Source organism: Cavia porcellus, unplaced genomic scaffold (assembly GCF_034190915.1).
Source record: "Cavia porcellus strain 051 isolate PalLab524CR breed Dunkin Hartley unplaced genomic scaffold, mCavPor4.1 scaffold_7, whole genome shotgun sequence".
NCBI classification, from domain to species: domain Eukaryota; kingdom Metazoa; phylum Chordata; class Mammalia; order Rodentia; family Caviidae; genus Cavia; species Cavia porcellus.
Window position 1 is genome coordinate 49,950,871 of NW_026947490.1, and position 20,101 is coordinate 49,970,971.

Below are 20,101 nucleotides of genomic sequence, written 5' to 3' on the forward strand. Positions count from 1 at the left end.
TAGTCAGGCAACAGCTCCATGTGGACCCTGCTCGTCTTGAGCCATCCTTTCCCCTGGATTTCAAGGCTATTTCAGTTTTATTCCTTCTTTATGGACAGGCTCAGGTTTTGCCATCCTAAAAAGAAAAAATGCATCTCACCCCACTGTCCTGCCTGGCTTGTTCTTTCACTGTGGAGCTCTTAGGACTAAGTGCACTTATTTACATTTCCAAACCTCCCAGGTGCTTTCCAGCTCCGTATACCTGAGCGTCCTGATCTACTCTAGGGAGACTACGCTTGCTAAGGTCGCCAGGGATGTCTTTGTTGCTAAGTCCTTGGCTCCCTTTGCATCTGCACCTCAGTCTGTCTCTAGGAAGTACATGATGCTGAGAGCCCTGTCTGACCTCCAGGTGCCTCTTCCCTTCTCTCCCATGATGTTCTCGTCCTCTTCCTTCTCAGCTGTCCCCATCTTTTCCTGCCCAGCAGTGTTTTGCTAATAACTCCTGTTGTTCCGCCCCCCCTTATAAATGTATTATATGGGGGATTCTCTCAATGAGCCCCCTTCTTTTCTTGTTCTGTTCCTTCAAGAGATCTCATTTTTCCCATGGCTTCAACTGATCCCCTCCCCCAGTCCTGATGGTACCTAAGTCTGTTTTATTTTCAGCTGTCTTTTAGGCAAGTCTTTCCAGGTGCTTTTGGTCCCTGAAAGTTGACATGTCCAGGAGCAACCACACTCTTCTTCCTACCCCATCCCTTCATCCTTCTCTTCCTTTTTTATCCTTTGACCCATTTAATGTTTAATCCATTCACCAAGTCACCCACATCAGAGTCTTCTCCACCCGCTATTTCTCCTCATATCCCCAAGCCTGCTCCGTATACCCATGACTGCTCCTCGCAGCATTTCCCGCCTGGACTCAGGCTACTCAGGTGGGCTGTAAGGATTGTGTTTTGCATAATACCAGGGAATATCATTCATCTGCCATGTGACTTGAACTGTGGTGTCCCTGCACAGACTCCCCCATCACTGCTCTGATCCCATGATATGTAGACTGAGCATGGCAGCTGCCCCCTGCGAGTTGCCCTGATGTCCTCTGTTCCCATCTCCTGCCACTTGCTCAGCATCATGTGTTCTTCCAGTGCCCAGAAGACTTCCTTCATGATTCCATGCCTTCACATGGGCAGTGACTGTCACAGCAGTGCCCTCACTTCCTGTCTCTGGTGTAAAGCAATCCTTTGGCCCATACATATTCTCCAACCTGCACCACCATGCCCCATGCTCAGGGAGCTACAGAACTCCTCCCACAGGGCGCATGGTTCTCCCTGGCTTCTAGAAATGCTCACCACTTCCCACCCCATTGCTTTGAAGTCCTGAGTGCTCCTGCGATGCTGCACTGTCCCCTGCTGTATGCCTGTGGCTCTACTCTTACTTTTGTCATCAATCACCTACTAGCTTTCTTCATGTTGGCCTCTGACAGACATGATGCCACCCCACAATTCCCAGTGCAAAGTGCAAGACTGGGAGCAGGAGGCCTGCCCTGAGTACCTTTTCCAGTCCCCACTGGTAGGTGCTGCATTCTCCTCCTCCACTTCTCATGGTACTCTGTCCCTGTCTCTGCATTGGCAGAGATCACCCTGCTTTATGGTCAGCTCCAAACTCTCTGAGCGCAGCCTCAGAAATATTACCAGGCCTATGTTCTGAGTGAAGGTCATGAGGGTGTGGAGTAAGATGCACCGGTTAGCACAAAGCTCCTGCCAGACCACCTCAATGCCTCCTCTGGGGTGGTGGGAAGACAACATCCCACATGCAGCAAAGAAAAGGGACAGGAGTTCTCAGGCAAAAGGCCTCTCTCTACCATGTCTTCTTAGTTCTCTACCGTAGACAGACTGGTTAGCCTCCAAAGCTACGTGAATTTAGACTTCCAATTTAAAAATGCAAGGCTCTTCAACATGATTGGAAACCAATAAAAAATGAATGAGTCAGTTAGCACCCATCCCCATTTTTTCTTAAGGACCACTAGTGGCCTAGAAATGAAAGGAAATAGCCCCTTAGAGGCACTGGATAAGACTGTAATTGAGAGGGAGTGTCCCACACAACCAGAATGCCTTAGCCATGGTCTATGGAAGTTTCTGGGTAGAAATTATAGTTGTTGACTCCTGGAGTCATCTCCTGCTCCAGCACTGGCTGGTGGTTTTATCCCCAAGATCTGGGAGGAAGTACTTTCAAATGGGGCCTGGATTAGCTCTCTTCCTTCTCCTCAGATGTAGCATGGTGAGTGTGCCCTGATTACCTATAGAAAAAGAATCCTAGGGGAAATAAAAGTACCTGCAAGAGCCACCAGGGCCAGCCAGACATGGTTGAAACTCTGGGGACCTGGGGAAAGCAGGTGGTACCCTTTCTTGTTTCTGGTTATGACACCATGGGCCTGTCAAGCGCTGAGTAGCTGACATGAGGGGTGTGGAGTAGAGTCAGGTCCAGAGTGAGGTACTGTGTGAGTCTCTGGAAATCTGGCTGGGAGTTTGATTGTCTTGTGAAGATGAGGATGCACTTGTGAGTTGTAGGGCATCCTTGGGTTGGTTTATTTGAAGAAGTCTGATTGGAAGGTGACAGTAGGAGAAAGTGGAGAAATGTAATACTCTCACCACAGTGTCCATGGAAAATTTTACCAATAAGAGAATTACTTTAGTGATAGCTCTAAAGACATCTACAAAGCCATCAAGGGCTTGGGAAAATAACTAGAATGAGAATTCTAGGATTCCCAGGTGGCAAGAAAGCATCAGTGAAGTAATTTCTAATCTGGATTCAGACAGAACAGTGTAATAATAAAAATGCACTGTTCAAATCATATTTGATAATATTAATCTGCTATGCAAATACAGAAAATTTAAGAATCTGGTCAAAAAATTACTGATGTTCAAATTCCAACTCAGATACTATTGTAAATTGGGTTATGTCCCTTGTGTCTAAGTCCTAATCTGTGATACCTGTGAGTATGATCTTTGAAAATAAGATTCTTCACAGATGTAATTGAGTTCAGATGAGGTCATATTAAATTAAAGTAGACCCTAAATCCAATGACTGATGGCTTTATAAGAAGAGGGACCAGCTTGAATAAGGCCCTGGGTTCAGTGTTCAATCTCCAGTACCACAAGAAAAAAAGAAAGAAACAAAGGAAAAGAGGAACAAGAAAAGAGGCACAGAGGAGACCCAGGAAAGGCCATGTAGAGGTGGAGGCCTGGCTGGAGGCAGGTCACTGTGACATGAGCTGGAAGGGTGTGTCTCCTCCCCCATCTCCTCCTCTCTGTGTTTCTTGGCTGCCATGGCCTGAGCAGCTGCCCTTCTCCCAGGCCCTTCCTCTATGCCATTTATTCCTTGGAGCTACCTGACCATGGACTGAAACCTCTGACACTGTGAGCCGAAGTAAATCTCTTCTTTAAATTGCGGGAGTCAGATATTGTGTCCCAGTGATGGACAATGACTAACACAGCCTTTGCTTATGGTTCCTTGCACTGGAATGATTTATGCCTAATACCACTTTCCATAGAACACTTGAAAGAAAAGCATTCACTATCTTGCAAGCCAGAAGATGAATTTTCCGTAGGAAAAGGAGGAGAGAAAGCTGCTATTTCTTAGGTAAGGCTCTGTCAAGCCCAAGTGAAAGTGGTACCTCTGTTACTCGTGCTGTTAGTTTTTTCTCTGCTCTTGGACTCTGGGACCAATGCCGTGTCCGAGACAAAAGTGTTCGGGAAGCCCAAGGATCCTGAGAAGAGGAAGAAGGGTGGGCTGATTCCCGCCCACCACACACACACAATGTGTTCAAGCTGAGTGAACTCAGATGCAGAGGAGAAAGAATTGGCAGCTTACATAAATGGATTTGGTTTGGACAGCCAACAGCAGGTGACCATTACTTTGGAGAAATTATGAGTGTTGAAGAAAAGTTGAAGCCTTGTAGTATATGAAAGGATTTTATATGGTGATTTTGTGAGGAATATTGGCCCATTGTGTGTGTGTGTGTGTGTATTTGGTTGGTTGGCCTGTCAAGCACTGAACAAGTTGAAATTAACTTATCATGCACTTGGCATTTTGAAAGTGCTGTGGTAATGGTTTGTGGTTGATTCAAGTAAAGCAGGGGAGATTTTAGTGGGACGTAAGAAAGAACCTGATAACAGCTGTGAAGTTAAAACACAAATTAACTGCTGAGATAGACCATGAGGGGGCTTTAACTAGACTTTCAAATGATAAATATGTATTTGTCTAGCTCTCACTGGATTTTAAAACTCAATTGATTGCTTATTCCTTACTCTAGGTGCATACCAGTTTGCTGCAACAATTTAGACATTTTTATAATTTCTTTTCTTGAAAAAAATCTTAGAAATCAGCCCTTGTATTTGTATTTCTGTGCCTGCAGTAGAAAAAATAAGCTCAACAATCTCTCTAGGTTTCCTCCAGTCCTGGAATCCCAGAATTCACTCCAGAACATATCTTTTGGTGAGGCAAGTCTGAAATATGTGGTCTAACTATGGTGACAGGCAGACACTGGACAGTGTACCCCAATACTTTGATGCCTGTGGAAGTCAGGAGACTGGTTTCAAAACAGACTGTGGGTACCCTTTCTTGAGTTTATCACCTTTCCTTTATGCAAAAATAGTAGCCCTAAGAAAGTGCAATCTGAGAAAGGCAGTCTTTAAATGGACAGTGAGAGACGAGAGACAAAACAGATGGAAATGAAAGTAACCTCTAATAAAAGAAAAGCAACTGAAATGACAAAGAGCCCTGTAAATACTGTGGGAGGAAAAAGATAATTAGACTAAAGCACTAATAACAGAGAAAAATGACTAACACATAGGGCAATGTTATCTAAAAATCATATGAAAAATAAATAAGAGGCATGGGAAAAAGAATGAATGATGGCCAGAGGGAGGCATGTGAAACTGTATTAATGATAGAGGATTGGGTGGGAAGAAAAAAGACACGCCAGTATTCTGGGAGCAACATGGGAGTGCTCCCAGAAGAGGAGCAGGTCTTCCTTCCTATAGAAACCGGCGGTATTCCTTTAGCAAAGTGTATTAGAATAAGTTGGCCTCCCTCCACCCTAACATGTAAGATTTTCCTGAGGCTTTCTAGGATAACCCATTCATTTTGGGAAGGGGACACTGCAAAGAACATGGCCTGAGATACTTGGAGAATCATTGTTCAGTATCCAGGAGTTGTACTGGTTTTTCCCAGGATCAGGTCTTTGTGGTCAGGCCTTATCTCATTGGTCTTGGGGAGTGACTTGGTTCTGTTTTCTGTCTTTTTTTTACATCGTGATTTTTACTTTCCTGAAAACTTTCCTTAAGAAGACCATTAGAGAGCTGGGGGTTTAGCTCAGTGGCATAAGCTCCTGCCTAGCAGGCAAGAGGTCATGAGTTTGATCCTTGGTTCCAAAAAAAGAAGAAGAAGAAGAAGACCATTAGATTTTTGTCTTCCAGCTTTCTTTACCTTGGCAAGTAGAGAACTGATCTTTTAATTAGAAAACTATAATATAACGTGACTTAGGAAAACAGGAGGTATGGTTTCTCTCATTGTTGAGACAATACTTGCCACCCAAAGTTAAAGGAGGAAGGGTTTATTTGACTTACAGTTTGTGGAGGTTTCAATCCATAGATGACTAGCTCCAAGGCAGGGTGGCACATGACAGCGGGGAATCACAGAGAAGATACAGTTCATTGCAGACAGAAGACAGCAAAAGCAAGCAGGAAACCTTAGCAGATTATGTGACCCCTTTTATATTGTGTCTATGCTACTGGGATTAGGGTGGTGCCAAACCAATCAGTGGACTCATTTAGTAATCACTCACCCTGAATCTTAGCATTGCCCATGAATTAGATACACACTCTAGATTCAGCCAACTCTGAAATCCCCCTATCTATGACCTCATGAGGCTTTGTGGGAACATCTAGATACAATCCGTAACAAACCATGAACAGTAGTTCAGTGTATCCAGAACCCTGTCACTCAGATCCTAAAAAACACAATTGCAAAACAGTGATTATCTTCACAAAACCATGAGGAATGGATATGAGATGATGACAGGAAGAAGGCATTCCACATTTTAGAAAGGAAGAAAAGCTGGGTCCAGGAATTGCAGACTAGGGAACTTACTATTGTCATGAGCAAAACTCTGGATGACATCATTAAACTAATGATCTGTGAGTGCTTAGGAAAGGGAAAGATCACCGAGAGCCAGGTGTGCTCAGAAGCCTGCCTTCAAACAATTGTGCAAATTAGCTTTTAGTATTTGAGTTGACCACAGTGCAAAACAGCAACAAAATGCTGTAATAAAAAAAAAAGGAGTATTCAAGATGCTTTGCTAAAAATTTGGTTCTTAGACATAGAAAATGGTTTTCTAAACATACGCTGTCTGTTCTTCAGATCCTTTTATGAAAGTGCATTTAGTTCTTTGAACTGCATTTTAAAAGTATCCTTGGTATGTGTACAAAAGAAGGTTAACAAGGAAGTTGGAACTCATATTTACTGAACAAGGAGCTCACTATGTTGGGGTATTGCATTAAATGTGGTTTGTGTGAGTGTTAGTACTTCATGTCGTGAAGAGAGTATTGCTGTGCCTATTTTAGATGGAGAACTAACGGGTTATAACAGTTCAGTAGCTTGCCTAAAGCCAGCAGCTGGAAGTAGCAGAGCTAAGAGTTGAACCTTGATCTTTTGCTTCCCAACCTCATGTTCTTTCCACAAGATAAACATGTTAGAGCAATAATCAGTCTGAAAAATACTCTGGTTGAGAAACTTAAAAGAAAAGATGGCATTTGACTTTTCAAAATGAAGTAAGTATAAACATGGAATTGTATACAAATAATCAAATCATTGTCTTAAATTTGGAAGAAATCTTAGCTTTATTATCTAAGGACCTAGAGGCTAGAACTAGGGCAGTAATGTGAGGTAGTAAGAGCAGTTACTTGTTTATTAACCATGTGCTGTCAGCCACATTCCATTTCACAGGTAAAGAACAAGGAAAAGACCAAAATAACAACTGGGTTCTCCCAGCTCATAAATGGCAGACCCTGAGCTAAAATCTGAGCATCCCAGGGCTACTGTTCTGTAACCATTTTCTCTCCCTCCATTCCCTTAGGTAGATTTCTGATCAACATTAGCAAAACTTTCCAACTAATTAGAATTTCCAAAAAAAGGGAATGGATTCTCTCAGGGAGTAAATTGTCTATCCTTGATAAATTCTAACCTACAGAGATGCAAGGTTCTGGTCATCTCACAGATTTCTTTCTGTCCTAATTCTATGTTTTTTCTATGATGCTATAAGAAATAAGTTGAATTGTGGATTAATAGTCTGAGAAAGAAAGTGTTAGTGCTGAGCCTGGTGATTCTTTATCACTTTGTCAACCTAAAATATGATGATAAACCCATATTCAGTTTTTCTAACATACTACTGCTATTTCATTTCCTTTGAAAGTTTAGTAAGTTTATGGACTGAAGAATCTGCAGAAGTTTATTGCTATTCCCTTAAAGCATAACGGTTCCATCAGTAAATGAAAATTATAATTCTATGCATAGTTTGAAATAAAAACAGGAGATCATAGGATATTTGAAGAGAGACTAAAGCCTTACAAAACCCGAGGAATCATTATTGACTTATTTGAACAGTTATGGTATCCTATCCCAAGAAGACTGACGGAGACATTGTTTGGAAGCAGGCTCAGAAACACTAGTGTTAAGACAAAGAGGGGAAGAGAAAGGCACATCTTTCATGTTTCCTGAAACAGTCACATCCCTCTCCCCACAATTCTGACAAACAAGCAAATAGTGGAGAATGACTGTTCTTGGAATATATTTCTAGACCTGGGAATTTGGACCTGAGTCTTTAATTTGTTGATTTATGATTTTGCTGATGAATGAGGTCATACGGAAAAACTTTCCGCTTTTTGGTTGTGTTGGTGGAAACTTTTCTAAGCTCTAAATAGGAGACTTTTTGGTTAGCTAGAGGTTATTTATTTTTTATAATAATACATTATGTTTCTGAACTCAGACACAGCGAGCAGAAAAGTCTCCAGAGACAATGACCACATCCATATACAGGTTGTCATCAGATTTTCTGAAAAAGGGCTTTCTCTATTAAAATTAAGTTAACCTTAGCTTGCTCCTGTCCCTGTGTGCCTTCTACATCTCTGAGTCTGGTTGGGATGCCAGATCACATTCATTTCTGCTGTATCAGTTTTCAATCCAGTTCTTGGTCCTTAGGGTACTACATAATAAATTAAAGACTCAGAATCAAAGAGTTTTATGTGTGATGCATCTGAACTAACTGGAGCTGACTTCCTGTGCAGAAAGTAAATAGTCTGGCATATTACCTTATGGGTGCTAATTAACAACAGTGGGAATGACTCCCCCACCTCCCAAGAAGGCATCGGGAACCTCCCATGTGCCAGTCACTGTGTTGGCACTGGGAAATCCAAGGTGGGGTCATTGTTCCTTCTGGGAGCTCCTGTGTAAACATCATAGAGAAGATACATGCTGTGGCTCACGTGAGCCCAGGGATTGCGGCAGTTGAGGGTTCCCTCAGCCAAATCTTAAAGAATGCCAAAGGTGTTTGTTCACAGAGGTTGTAAAGACTGGAAAGTGTATGCAGCTAGTCCTGCAGGCCTGAACAGGTCAGGACTCTGGAGGGAGATCAGAGCAGAGAGGAGTTGGAACTGCATCTTGAAGGCAGTAGGAAGCATTGGATGATTTGGGGGGTACAAAGCGATTGGATATAATGCATGTTTTTAAAAATACAACTTTGCTAGCAATATGTGGAGTGGACTGGCCATAGGTAAGCTGGGAAGAAGGGAAGTACACCACATAGAGGAAGCTGTAGAAATCCAGATGAAAAATGAGAACTAAGGCAGCCCTCTATAGTTGAAGAGAAAAATGCATCCCTGAGATGTACCGGGAAGGTGCTGTGCAGGAACTCAGTTATGGTGATGAGTGTCGGGAAACTGGAGGAAGGAGTCAAGCATGGCACCTAGGTTTCTGGCTTGAATAGACTGAGTGCCTTTTCATCCAGACAGGCCTTGGGAGAAGAAAGCCCATGTTTTCTTGAAGAATTCAAGGGACAGTGGTTAATTTAGGTGGGGGCTTGATGAATCTGAGAAGCATGATAAGACATTCAGGAAAGGATGTTTAGGAGGGAGGCCTGGGTGGCCCCAGAGTTTAGGCAGAAGGTGTTGAGGTACAGTTGTTGGTTCATGTCATTGACAGGAAGACAGTTTGGTGTTATCAGAAGGCTAAGCAACTCTTTGTGCCTGATAAACTTAAATTAGCTGCCTTGGAAGCGAGAGTGTCTGTTGCAGAATCATTTAGAGGTGGTAGGCATGGGAGATGTACTAAAATGACTTCTAGCAGAGTTTAGCAGAGAACCTGTGATTCCCCAAGGTGGAGCTGGGTTGCTTCCTAGAGTTGTTACCCTCTCTGGGCCACTTTCCTTTTGAACATCCCTCTCAAGATGTTGGGGAAACTCTCAGTCACTAGACTATTTAGAAGCTTCATCAGCAAAAACACACTTAACTAAGCATTTCATCCTCTCAGTAGCCCTGCAAGATGTTTCTGCTAAGAGTCCCATTTGACAGGCAACACAGCTGAGTCTCTGAGGGGTTGTGTAGCTTGCCTGGCAGTAAACAGCAAAGCTATAAAGTTGTAGACTCTAAATCCAAGTCTCTTTCCCCTAGACAACACTGATGTATTTTTTAAAAATTTTTTTTTAGAAAACAGCAACAAAACCAGGTCTATTAAATCCTTGAATGAAAGTTACCAGTGTTGCTATTGGGGGAAAGTGTGTTATAGAAAGGATGTGGCCCCAGTGATGCTCCTTAAGAGCAATACTCTCTCTGGATCACCTGAAATTCATTCCATTGACACATCTACACCTCCTTCCCTGTTGTGCCCACAGCAGAAAGAACTAGTGGCTCTGGTGGGGGTCTGTCTTAAGTGCACTTAAGACTCGGCCCTGGGGCGTTGTTTATAAGTTTTCTGTTTTTCTTCTGTCCCTGCTCTTGAGTCTGCTTCCTCAGACCCCAGGCAGCCAGAGTGGTTCTTTAATCATAAGGAAGCCAGGCCTCTGCACAGGAGCCTCTGGTGGCTTAAGGACTTTCAAGGCCTTATGTGTCCTGGCCTCTGGTGGCTTCTGTAACACTCCCTCCACGTGAACTACAGTTGTTTCTCCAGCCTTTTAAGCAGTTTTTGCACACTGCAGGGCTTATAGCCTTCTCACAGTGCATTTTGCCCAAAGGTCTCTGTGACTGGGTTGCTCACATCACTCAGGTCTCAGCATCTCTCTGAAACCTTCTAGCCATACTGTCTAAAATAGCAGCCCCCAACCCGCTGTGTTCCTTGTTTGGCCTGATTTTTCTTCATAGCACTTGTATATCGATAGCCACACGTAAGCTCCAGGAGCTCCAGCACTTTGTCCTTCTTGCTCCCGCGGCCTCCCCAGCTGCTGAGATTATACCGGGTGCATGGTGCATTTGGAGCGCTGGTTGGTTTACAGAATGAATACATGGAAACCATGGTCCTGGCCCTGGAGGGAGGGAAGTGAAGTTACCATCACCAAGTAACCTGTGATAATAGACAGGAGTGCTCTAATTTCCCCTACACAGTTAGCATTGCTGGGTTCCAAAGTCTCTTCATTTGGGGATAACCATGAACAGGTGTCAGAAAACTTGTACATCTTTCTCTGGGTTAGATACAGATTTGATGGTTTAATAAAGAAGGGGATGACTTTTCCTTCTGACACAAAGTTATCAGGATAGGATTCCGGCTCAGGAGATGGCTGCTAATAGCATGGGTTCTATGTCCTACCCAGGTTTACTCCCCCAAATCTGGAAGTTCCTCAGGAAATTTCATGTTTGTGCTGAAAAGTGTCTCTAGTCCTGTGGCTTTTTGATCCCTTAGGAAAAAGATTTCCTTTGATAACTGCTTTAGTCATCTGTGTCCTCTGAGTGTCCTTCCTTAATCAGAAGTTTCCTGTTAGAGATGTGAACCTAATGTTATTTTCAGTGCATTTTTTCTTTTGTTTTCCCCCAGGATCTTCTATGTCTCTCATGATTCCCAAGATTTGAAGATCTTCAGCTATATTGCTCGAGATGGTGCCAGCAATATCTTCAGGTGTAATGTCTTTAAATCTAAGAAAAAGGTAAAGTGACAGTCATCAGTTATCTGATGTTTTCCTCCAATGAACTCAGTATACCCCCAACATTAACCCTGTTGGAGATTTGGAGGTGCCTGTTTTAATGACAGACATGCAGAACTATCTGAATAGTCTGTCACTGGTCCTATGTAAAGATGTTCTCCTAGTTTCATCTGAGGTTTGTACTTAATTATATATGGATAAATGGAGAGGGATCAGCCACTGGCTAAGTGCTCTGGGGTGGGAATGATGCTGAGGTGACTCTTTATCATAATCCTGGTATTCATCAGTAGACTTCAAATCATGAAATTTGGAATCTGGCTTAGATTTAGGTTATGAGATTGGTTTTCCTGGCTAATTGTTTTGTTATGGCAACATTGATAGTTGAGTAAGTGCATCTTTTGTGCTTCTATATCATTCCTCCAGATTCCTAACATAAGTAATTGACATTTTTTGGATACCTCCCCGGGGGTTAAAACACCTAGGATTTAGTCCATCTCTCCACTGGAATCCTATTAGGCAGGTGACTACTCAATCCATTGTAAGTCTCAGCTTCTGAGGAAATATAATGAGGAATATAATCAAAACCAGCATTCCCTAAAATGTATTCTGTAAAATTTTTATTATCCAAAATGATTCTTATTAAAACTACCCTATTGAAGTTGCCGAGTAGTGCTGGAGTTACAGCAGCTCTATTGACTTTGTTTAACCTGGTATTTCTCAGACTGATTTGACTGAGTCCCTATTTTTCACATGTAATATGTATTAGTGTCCTGAGAACAGTTTTTCCCGCAAAGAGATTTTAGAAAGCATTGCATTGATGCCTTGAAGAACCCTTACAGGTCCACTATTCTAAATTACTAAGTCAGCAATCTGTGACGACTGCCAGTGCACTTCCTGTATACTCCGCCTTTGATCCAATGTGACACTTTCTACCTTAAGGCATCTTTAATAAATTTATAGGTGCCCTGTCATTGTCAAGTGGTGATAATAAGAATAATACATGACAGGGTCAAGATTTACTAATACAGATTTTCTTGATTTATGATAGGATTATGTCCCAGTAAACCCATCCTAAATTGAAAATGCGTTTAATAATATACACAACCTTTAGAACATCATAGCAAAACAACACAGTGTAGGTGTCAGCTATTTGCCTTCTGACCATGTGGCTGACAGGCATCTGTGGCCACTGCCCAGTGTTTTGAGAGTATGGTATCACACATCACTAGCCTGGGAAGAGATAAAAATTGAAAACTCAAAATAAAATTTCTACTGAATGCATACAGCTTGGGTACCATCAAAAAATTATCAGGTAGAACCATCATAAGCCTGGTTGGGTGTGTGTGTGTCACAGTCCCCACTGTAATTCCCCAGAGAATTATGTCTCGTCCTTTAAAGAGAGTTGTATCTTTACCCATGCTGTTTTCAGACTTTTTATTTTGTGGTGCCGGAGAGTGAACTTAAGACTTCATATATGTGCTAGGCAAGTGGTCTACTAGTGAGCTATATTTCTAGCCTTCAGGCTTTTGAAATGACATCTTAGAATTAGATGGAAAAATGCTAGAACTGGGAAAAAGAGGAAAAAGGGGGTAAAACACTTCGCTTGTAGATAATAGTACAATTAAAAGGAAAAAGAAGTGAGACCAGGTTGAGTTGAATATTAAACTGATAGAAATGCAAATAGAATGAGAGGAAGAAAGAAGAGACAGAGGGACTGGAGATGCCAAAATTTAGGGCTTAGAGGACTGAAAGACTCTTACACGGCTTTGAGGTATAGTCCATGTGGGGAAGGGAGAAAGGATATACAAAGTGACTCTAACTTATAAATTGGATCATCTGTAATGTTCTTTGACAGTGCAACCAAAGACTAAGATTTTCTTAATTCAGAATCCTTGACTGTACTTTTGACTTTATTAGCTTGTTTGTTTGTTTGCTTATTTGTTTTGACCAGGCCTCACTGTGTTGTTTAGGATGGCCTTGAAATCATTATGTAGCCCAGACTGGACTCAAACTCATGGCAATTCTCCTGCCTCAGCCTCTTGAGTGCTGGAATTACAGGCATGCACTTTCACACCCAGCTTTGATTTTAGTTTTGTAGAAGACTGAACCATGTAAACTTTGGAATTTATTAATCACAAAATACACATCATTTTCCATGTACCTTAATAATTAATTTTATCTATATCTTTGTAATACCATATGTAAAGAAGATAAGACAGGTAATTTTCACCTCTTTTTTTTACAGATGAGTAGATTAAGGCTCAGAGATAAATGATTTGCCAGGTTCTCATGAAGAAGCATTGCTAGATCCAGGGAGACGTGCATAACAAAAGAATTTTGAGGAAGGAACCTAAGTAGAGGAGACCACTGTATTATTTTTACCGATGGATCCATTGTAGCCATCAGGCCTAGTGGAGCTCTGTGTTCTGCCAAAAACACAAGTCTAAGAACAATCAGTGCCCACCTGGATGGTTGACCTTGAAGTCCAGTTTCAAGTTCCTGTTGCCTGCTGAAAAGGAGTAGCCATCTTGTTTCCTGTCATAAATTTTTTTCCCATACCTCAGAGCTCTCAGCTACCTCTGATGTCTGGCTCTTCTATTTTCAGTATTCCTTTTGCTCTTACCTACTGAGAATGTAGTTCCTCCCAGAGCTGGTTCTCAGGCCTGGTGCTGGCTCGAGGCCATGCAGCCCAGGGAATTCTTTCCAGACAGCCTGAGTGCAACCTCTGTTGGCGCCCAACCATAGGTGGAAGGACCAGTTTCCAAGCCAAACAGAGGAATGAATTGTTCGGCACAGGAAGCAGAATTGAGGAGGGGTGGGGAACACATCGTGAGGTGTTGCCTACCACCCTGGTTAGTCTCCAAATGCAATGTTTTACTTTGTTGTAAAATACTTCTGCTTCAGGGAGATAATAGTTAGTTTGGAAATGAGTTTTAATTGGCAAATTATAGGAACATTTAAGCTATGAGGGGGGAAGGGCCAGACACCCCAAGGAAATGAATCTTGCAAGGATGTTTCTAGGTGATCAGAGGTCACAGCCAGCCTTCTTGACTGGAAGCCAGCAGATCTGAATGTTCTCCAGAGCCCTATCACTAATTGTAGTGCAGAAAAACCTTGCATAAGTTCATTGCTACTCTCAAGCTCTGGCTTTGCTGTTTCATATCCCACTGTGTCCTCTGTATGCATACCTGGGGCTATTTCTCATGCAGGCCTCTACTGTGAGTGTCCTTACTCTGCAGTTCACTGTGGCTAAAGGGTTGTCACTGCTTTTTCCATTAGAAGGTGCCCTGTACCTTGTTCCCAGCACAGATACTATTCTGTATCTATAGGTCTTTCTCTAGTCACTCACACGGGCAGCCTGTGTGGTTCCCATCTGGGGACTTTCATCTTGAGCTGGCTTTTACCAGTTGGGCTCACACTAGAAACTGGATAGCAGTATATTACAGGAAGGTAACGTGCTACCCCTGATGCTTCTGGTACTCCAGGTTATCCAAGTTGTGGCTCTATGTTAAGTCCAATGGTATCTTTCCTGTTTTGATTACTTGCTATGTGCCTGAGACTATTGTGAACTCTGTATATGAATTCTCTTAGTTTGTTCTCATAATCGATGTGTAAGGTAGGAACTATTGTCATTTTATAGATGGGAAAACTGAGGCGTAAGAATATACCTTGTGTAAGGACTCACGAAAAGCAGTGCAGTCTGAACTAAAGTTTGACTCTGGAGCATGCACACATACAGTTCTTGTTTTTATTAGTACTGAGGATTGAACTCAGGGCCTTTGCACTAAGCTACATCCTTATCCTTTTATAGAAATCTTTCAATTTTGTGACAAGGTCTTAAGTCATTAAGTTGCTCAGGCTGGGCTTGAATTTGTAATCCTCCTGCTTCAGCCTCCCAGAACACTGAGACAGCTGGCCTCTCCAAGCCTGGCTGGAGGCTCACACTCTTAACCACTCCATTATTCCATCTCATCATCAGATGATTAGAAATTATATACCTAAGAAGTAATCTGGTTCCCCAAGAAGAATTTGTAACTGGATTGTACTGTAGTCTTTACTTGGGAATGGAGAGCTCCTTACCTCTGAATGGTCACTTTGATATAGATCTTCCTTCTTCTTATAGCATCCTTATATGGTTAAAGGGACTCCATTTTATAGTCAGTTAAAAAAGAGTCTAGGGTAGTAAATTACCCATGGCCATACAATGAGGCATTATCACTGAGATTAGAACCTAGTTTCCTGCTTCCAAGTCCGGAGCTTTGGCCCCTGAAACTTGTTACACAAAAACAGAAAAGACACATATGCCTCTGGACTTGAATATCCCCAGCCATCAAATAAGATGCAGTACATCTAGTAATGTCAATTGCTCAGTGTTAAATAAGCTGATTTTTGAGAGGCAGGATTGTCAGGATGGAGGTGGAAGGATCCCGGCACTCTTCAGAGTATTTCTAAGCGGGCCATCCACCTTTTCCTCCCTGGGAGCCATCAGTGGGAACTCTTCCTAATGACAGGCATTCCGTGTCTCCCCTCCTTGGGGGATATAATGATAGTATCTCTTTGCAAGGCCTTTTGCTTCTTGAGGAGCCTCTCGCCTGGTCTCTGACCTTTCCTGTGGAGGATGTCACCCTGTCCTCATTTTCTCCCAGTCCCAGGAGGATATAGCTGTCTACCTTGATTAAGAGTGACTGTACTTATTAGCACATCAGTGCGTGAAGTGTTGGTGATTAACAGGAGCAGCAGGAATCTCCTTGTTATCTCCACAGACAGCTCCTTGAAATCATTTCACCTCAATCACAGCTCAGTTGCCTTGAGTTAGGAGAAGTCATTTCCTCCCATAATGCTTTCACCATCTAATTGGGGGGTCACAACTGTGAAGTTTAACCATTCTTGTAGTTTGTGGTGAATTTTTGAATGATAATGTCAGCTATGTGCTAAAGAGTAAGTCACTTGCCTGGTGAAATTTAAAAGAGAAAGCCTAAGTAGGTACTACATTTAGGGCAAGAGACTGTTTTTATACTTCAGATATTCTGTGAGTTTGAGTTGGGATATAAAAATATAGAAATCATAGGTCACTGAGCTTATCTGGCCCAAACCTTTTGCTTAATAGACGGTGGAACCTGTACCTGGGAAGTTGAATTAACTTGTCTACAGTTACCTCGCTGGTAGTGCTGAGATTATAACTCAGCCTTTTTTTCATCTGTGGCACTGTATTTCGTGGACTAGCAGACTGGTAGAGTATAAGTGAAACCCTATTTGAAATTGTATGATGTACTACTTCCTATTAGTGTTGAAAGCTGTACTCACTTTGAAACAGAACTTGCCCTGTTCTGAGTACTATTCTCTGGTCTAAGGCATTGCATCCATCAAAGTATATAATCAAGTCCTTGAAATAACCTGTTGGACAAAAACCTAAGCCATTCATCATTTGAGAGGCTTAGTATCTTGGAGTCTCCTGTATTTATATGTTGAAATACAGATATATTTTCATGCTTAAGTATTGCAAATTCTGTAGATTTCAATTACTTCATAAATCTAAGCCAGATATTTTGCTAAGGTTCCTATAAAAAGTGTATTAAAGTAACATGATATTATTTTTGTGGTAGCTGAGTATAAGATAAGGGCCCTGTAATTTATTGCTATGGCAGATGAGAAGTATAAATCTTTGAGCCATCCTGACTTTGTGGAAGGAAATCATTTTGCTAGAACTCAGAAGTGCTTGGAAGATAAATCAAAGGGCCCAAAGATATGGGGAAGGGACTAACCAGGGCAGAGAGCTGGTCAGCCAATATAGAACCTTGTCAGAAGGAGTTCCCCATTCTTCTTTTTTCTCATTAATCATTGTCCTCCTCCTCATCATGATCATCAAGTACATCTTGCAGTTTGTGCTTTGATTCTCTACTTTCCTTGTGTGTCTGACTTTAATCAATTCCATAAATTGTGAAGCACAGAGAGTATTTCCCAGAATAGTGAAATTCAGAACTGTACTGAAGATATGTACTAAATCAATTGCAGAATGAAATTAGTGATAACCATTCTTCACATGTACGTCACACTTAAAGGATTCTCAAGTTTGTAGAACAAGGATAGCTTAACTAAGAGTATATATTATATATGTATTTATATTTAATATATTTTTTCTTTTTCTTTTCTTTCTTTTTTTTAAGACAAGGTCTGATTCCCCGGCTACCTTTAAACTTCTGGCATCCAGTGAGCCTCCTGCCTCAGCCTCCTGAGGATCTAGGAGGAGAGACATGTGCCACCACATACAGTTACTATAATTTTCTTATGGACCAATAAAGCATAGGAATCAGCCTTCTAATTTTCACCTTTCTAAAGTTACCATGATAGAATTTTGCCTGCTTTTGAGTAGACAGCCCACACTTACTGCAAATATGGTGTTGTTTTCATGGTCCTTGCTAGCTACCCAGTTGATACTCATGTCATCTTGTTGTGTAGTATCCTGGCAGTGGGGAGGGGGATTATGTCAACACAAGGAGGGAGATGGTTTAGAGAAGCTCTGTGTGTAGGGAGGGTAAGTGGCATAAAGCTCTGAGACGGCCTCCTTTCCAGCCCTGTTGTCATAAAATTGATGGTAATTGGTGCTTCCCTGAGCCTCGGTGCACTCCATCTGCAGCTGGGAGTCTCTCTGAGCTTAGATTTTCCTCTCTAGCTTTGAAAACATCAAAGCTACCATATCTAAGCTAATCTTGATAATAAGAACCCACACATGTTTTGGGGATGCTAATAGAAAATGGCTTTTGGACAGGAAGATTTGATCCGTGTGGCAAAGCACTTTCAGAAGCTTATGTAAAACTAAACCGGATTTGTACAAAACCTTGTGGTATAATGATGCTTTAAAAAAAAAATTCAGAAAGTGGCCATATATTGGGGCTGGAAAAAGCTGCTTTCTCAACATTCCACTTGTTGGCTCTACTTTTACCCAGCTGCCTAGGGAACAGATATTCATAAAAATTTTGCAAGGATTTCTTCTGAAAGCTTCTCTTTGGCAGAGTTCTCCTTCTTGGATTCAGACAGCCTGGAAGGCCAGAAGGGAGCTCACCATGTAGGGGAGGCCTAGCAAGCAGGAGCCACCTGGACCACAAGGGGAGAGGGCCACTTCTTACCCACTGTGGATTGCCCCTCCTGGTCACCTTCAAGGTCCTCAGAGAGAATCCTCTCAAAGTAGACTCAAAAAGGCAAGGCCTGAAAGGTCAAGTAGCATCTGAATTCACATAGTAGTGTATGAATCAAATGAGAAGCCATCCAGCCCCTTCTGAATCTGAGAGACATCAACAGGGAAGACGATGCTTTGGTGAGTGTGTGCAAACAAGATAGCTTGATGATGGACCAGGCAACCTCTCCAAGCTCTTCATAAAACACACTATCAAATTCATTTACTGTGAGAGGAAATAGCCTTCACATCAAAAGGAAGTAAAAGAAATCGAAGTGAAACCATTTGGCACTGAATGTGTGAATCCAGAAATGTTATGCAACAGTGTCCTCCTACACAGGGACCATTGTACTAGCTCAGACCCAAGCGATGTTGGGTCCAGCTGTTTTCCTCTGGGGCTACTGGGAGGATGGAGATGATGGCCTGGCCATTCTGATGCCAGCATGGATATGGAAGGGGGTCCTTTTAATATCTCAGTGTTGATTACTTATCAGATAACCCCATCCTTTTCAGACCTATTTTAATTTTCTGCCTTAATTTCCTTTTTGTTGCAGTGAATTCCATATTCAAAGCATTTCTTGAGCACTTACTGTATGCTGAGCACCCCAGGAGGTGCTGTCACACACGTTATCCCCCATGTGGTAGAAGATACCCTCTGTGCTGCACATGGTGCCACTGACCACTTTCTCAGTAGGATTAGAGAAATATTATGTAGAACAGCCATCATAAAGGGAGGAGAGAAGGAGACTGGAATCTGAGGAGGCAGTCACTCTTTCTGACATGGGAAAGATAGAGTCCATAAACCTAGGGAAATCAGGCAGAAGACAGGTCAATTCCTGGTCCTAATAAAAGAAATGTTATAAATACTAAGTGTCATTTGAAAACCTAGCCCATTCCTTACAAGCATTTCTGGCTTATAAATAATTGTTTGAATCTGTTGGTGTTTTCTAGACATTCATTCTTGATGCAGGTGGCAGAGTTCAATTCTGAGGTTGTCCCACCACCCTTTATCCTCTTGGGATGCCTGAAAAGTGCAGGACCTGTCTACAGGCACCTCTCACTGACTCTCCTCTTACTTAAATTTGAATGCTTCCTTCCAAAGTTAAGGATAGGAATCTGATTTCCACCCCTAATTCCATGGGTCAAGGATAATTGTTTGTGGGTCTTTAAATTCTAAATATCTTCAAAGTTAATTAAGGGAAGTATCTTGATTTACAGAGATGGTAGAATTTATAATGAGACTTTCTGAAGACAACCTGAGATTTTTATAGTAACATGTACAGTGGTGAATTTGGAGATTTCTGTATAACTGTATTTTAAAAAGGAAAACTAATCCTGTACTTTGATAATGATACAGATAGGAAAAGACTAGCTCAGTTTTTTGCTGATACTAAATGAGGAAGAGATACCTGGATTAATTTATACAAGATAATAAAGGCATCAAATTAAACTCTTAATTTCTAGATATAATTTATACCTACCGTATTTTAATTGTAGAAACCAAAACATTTACCTTTTCCTGCCTCTTATAAAGATGCCCGAGAGAGCAAAATTTGTGGAAGTCAGAGAAGGGAGTGTGAAAGGTTCTCTATAGTAGACTCCTGCATATACTTGGTAGGCGGAAGAAAGCTGAATTGAAGGCTTGGTAAACTATAATGTACTTTGCCATAAAACATTCAGATTAGTCACAGGCAGCCTGCTTTTCTTATAATTGGCAATAAGGAACCAACGATCTAAGGAGACCACTGGGAATAACACTTTGGAATGGTGCAGTATCT

The 20,101-nt window shown here is 41.9% G+C and overlaps 1 protein-coding gene across 5 annotated transcripts in view; it reads left to right on the plus strand.

Annotated features, from left to right (window-relative positions):
* The window catches only part of CUNH1orf226 (chromosome unknown C1orf226 homolog), a 281,545-nt gene that overhangs the window by 220,472 nt on the left and 40,972 nt on the right, over positions 1–20,101 (plus strand). For all 5 annotated transcript variants that reach the window (XM_013149255.2, XM_063253570.1, XM_063253571.1 and 2 more), the window contains one exon: positions 11,047–11,155. In XM_013149255.2, the coding sequence (XP_013004709.2) occupies positions 11,047–11,155 (109 nt within the window). The remainder of the gene's footprint in view (positions 1–11,046; positions 11,156–20,101) is intronic.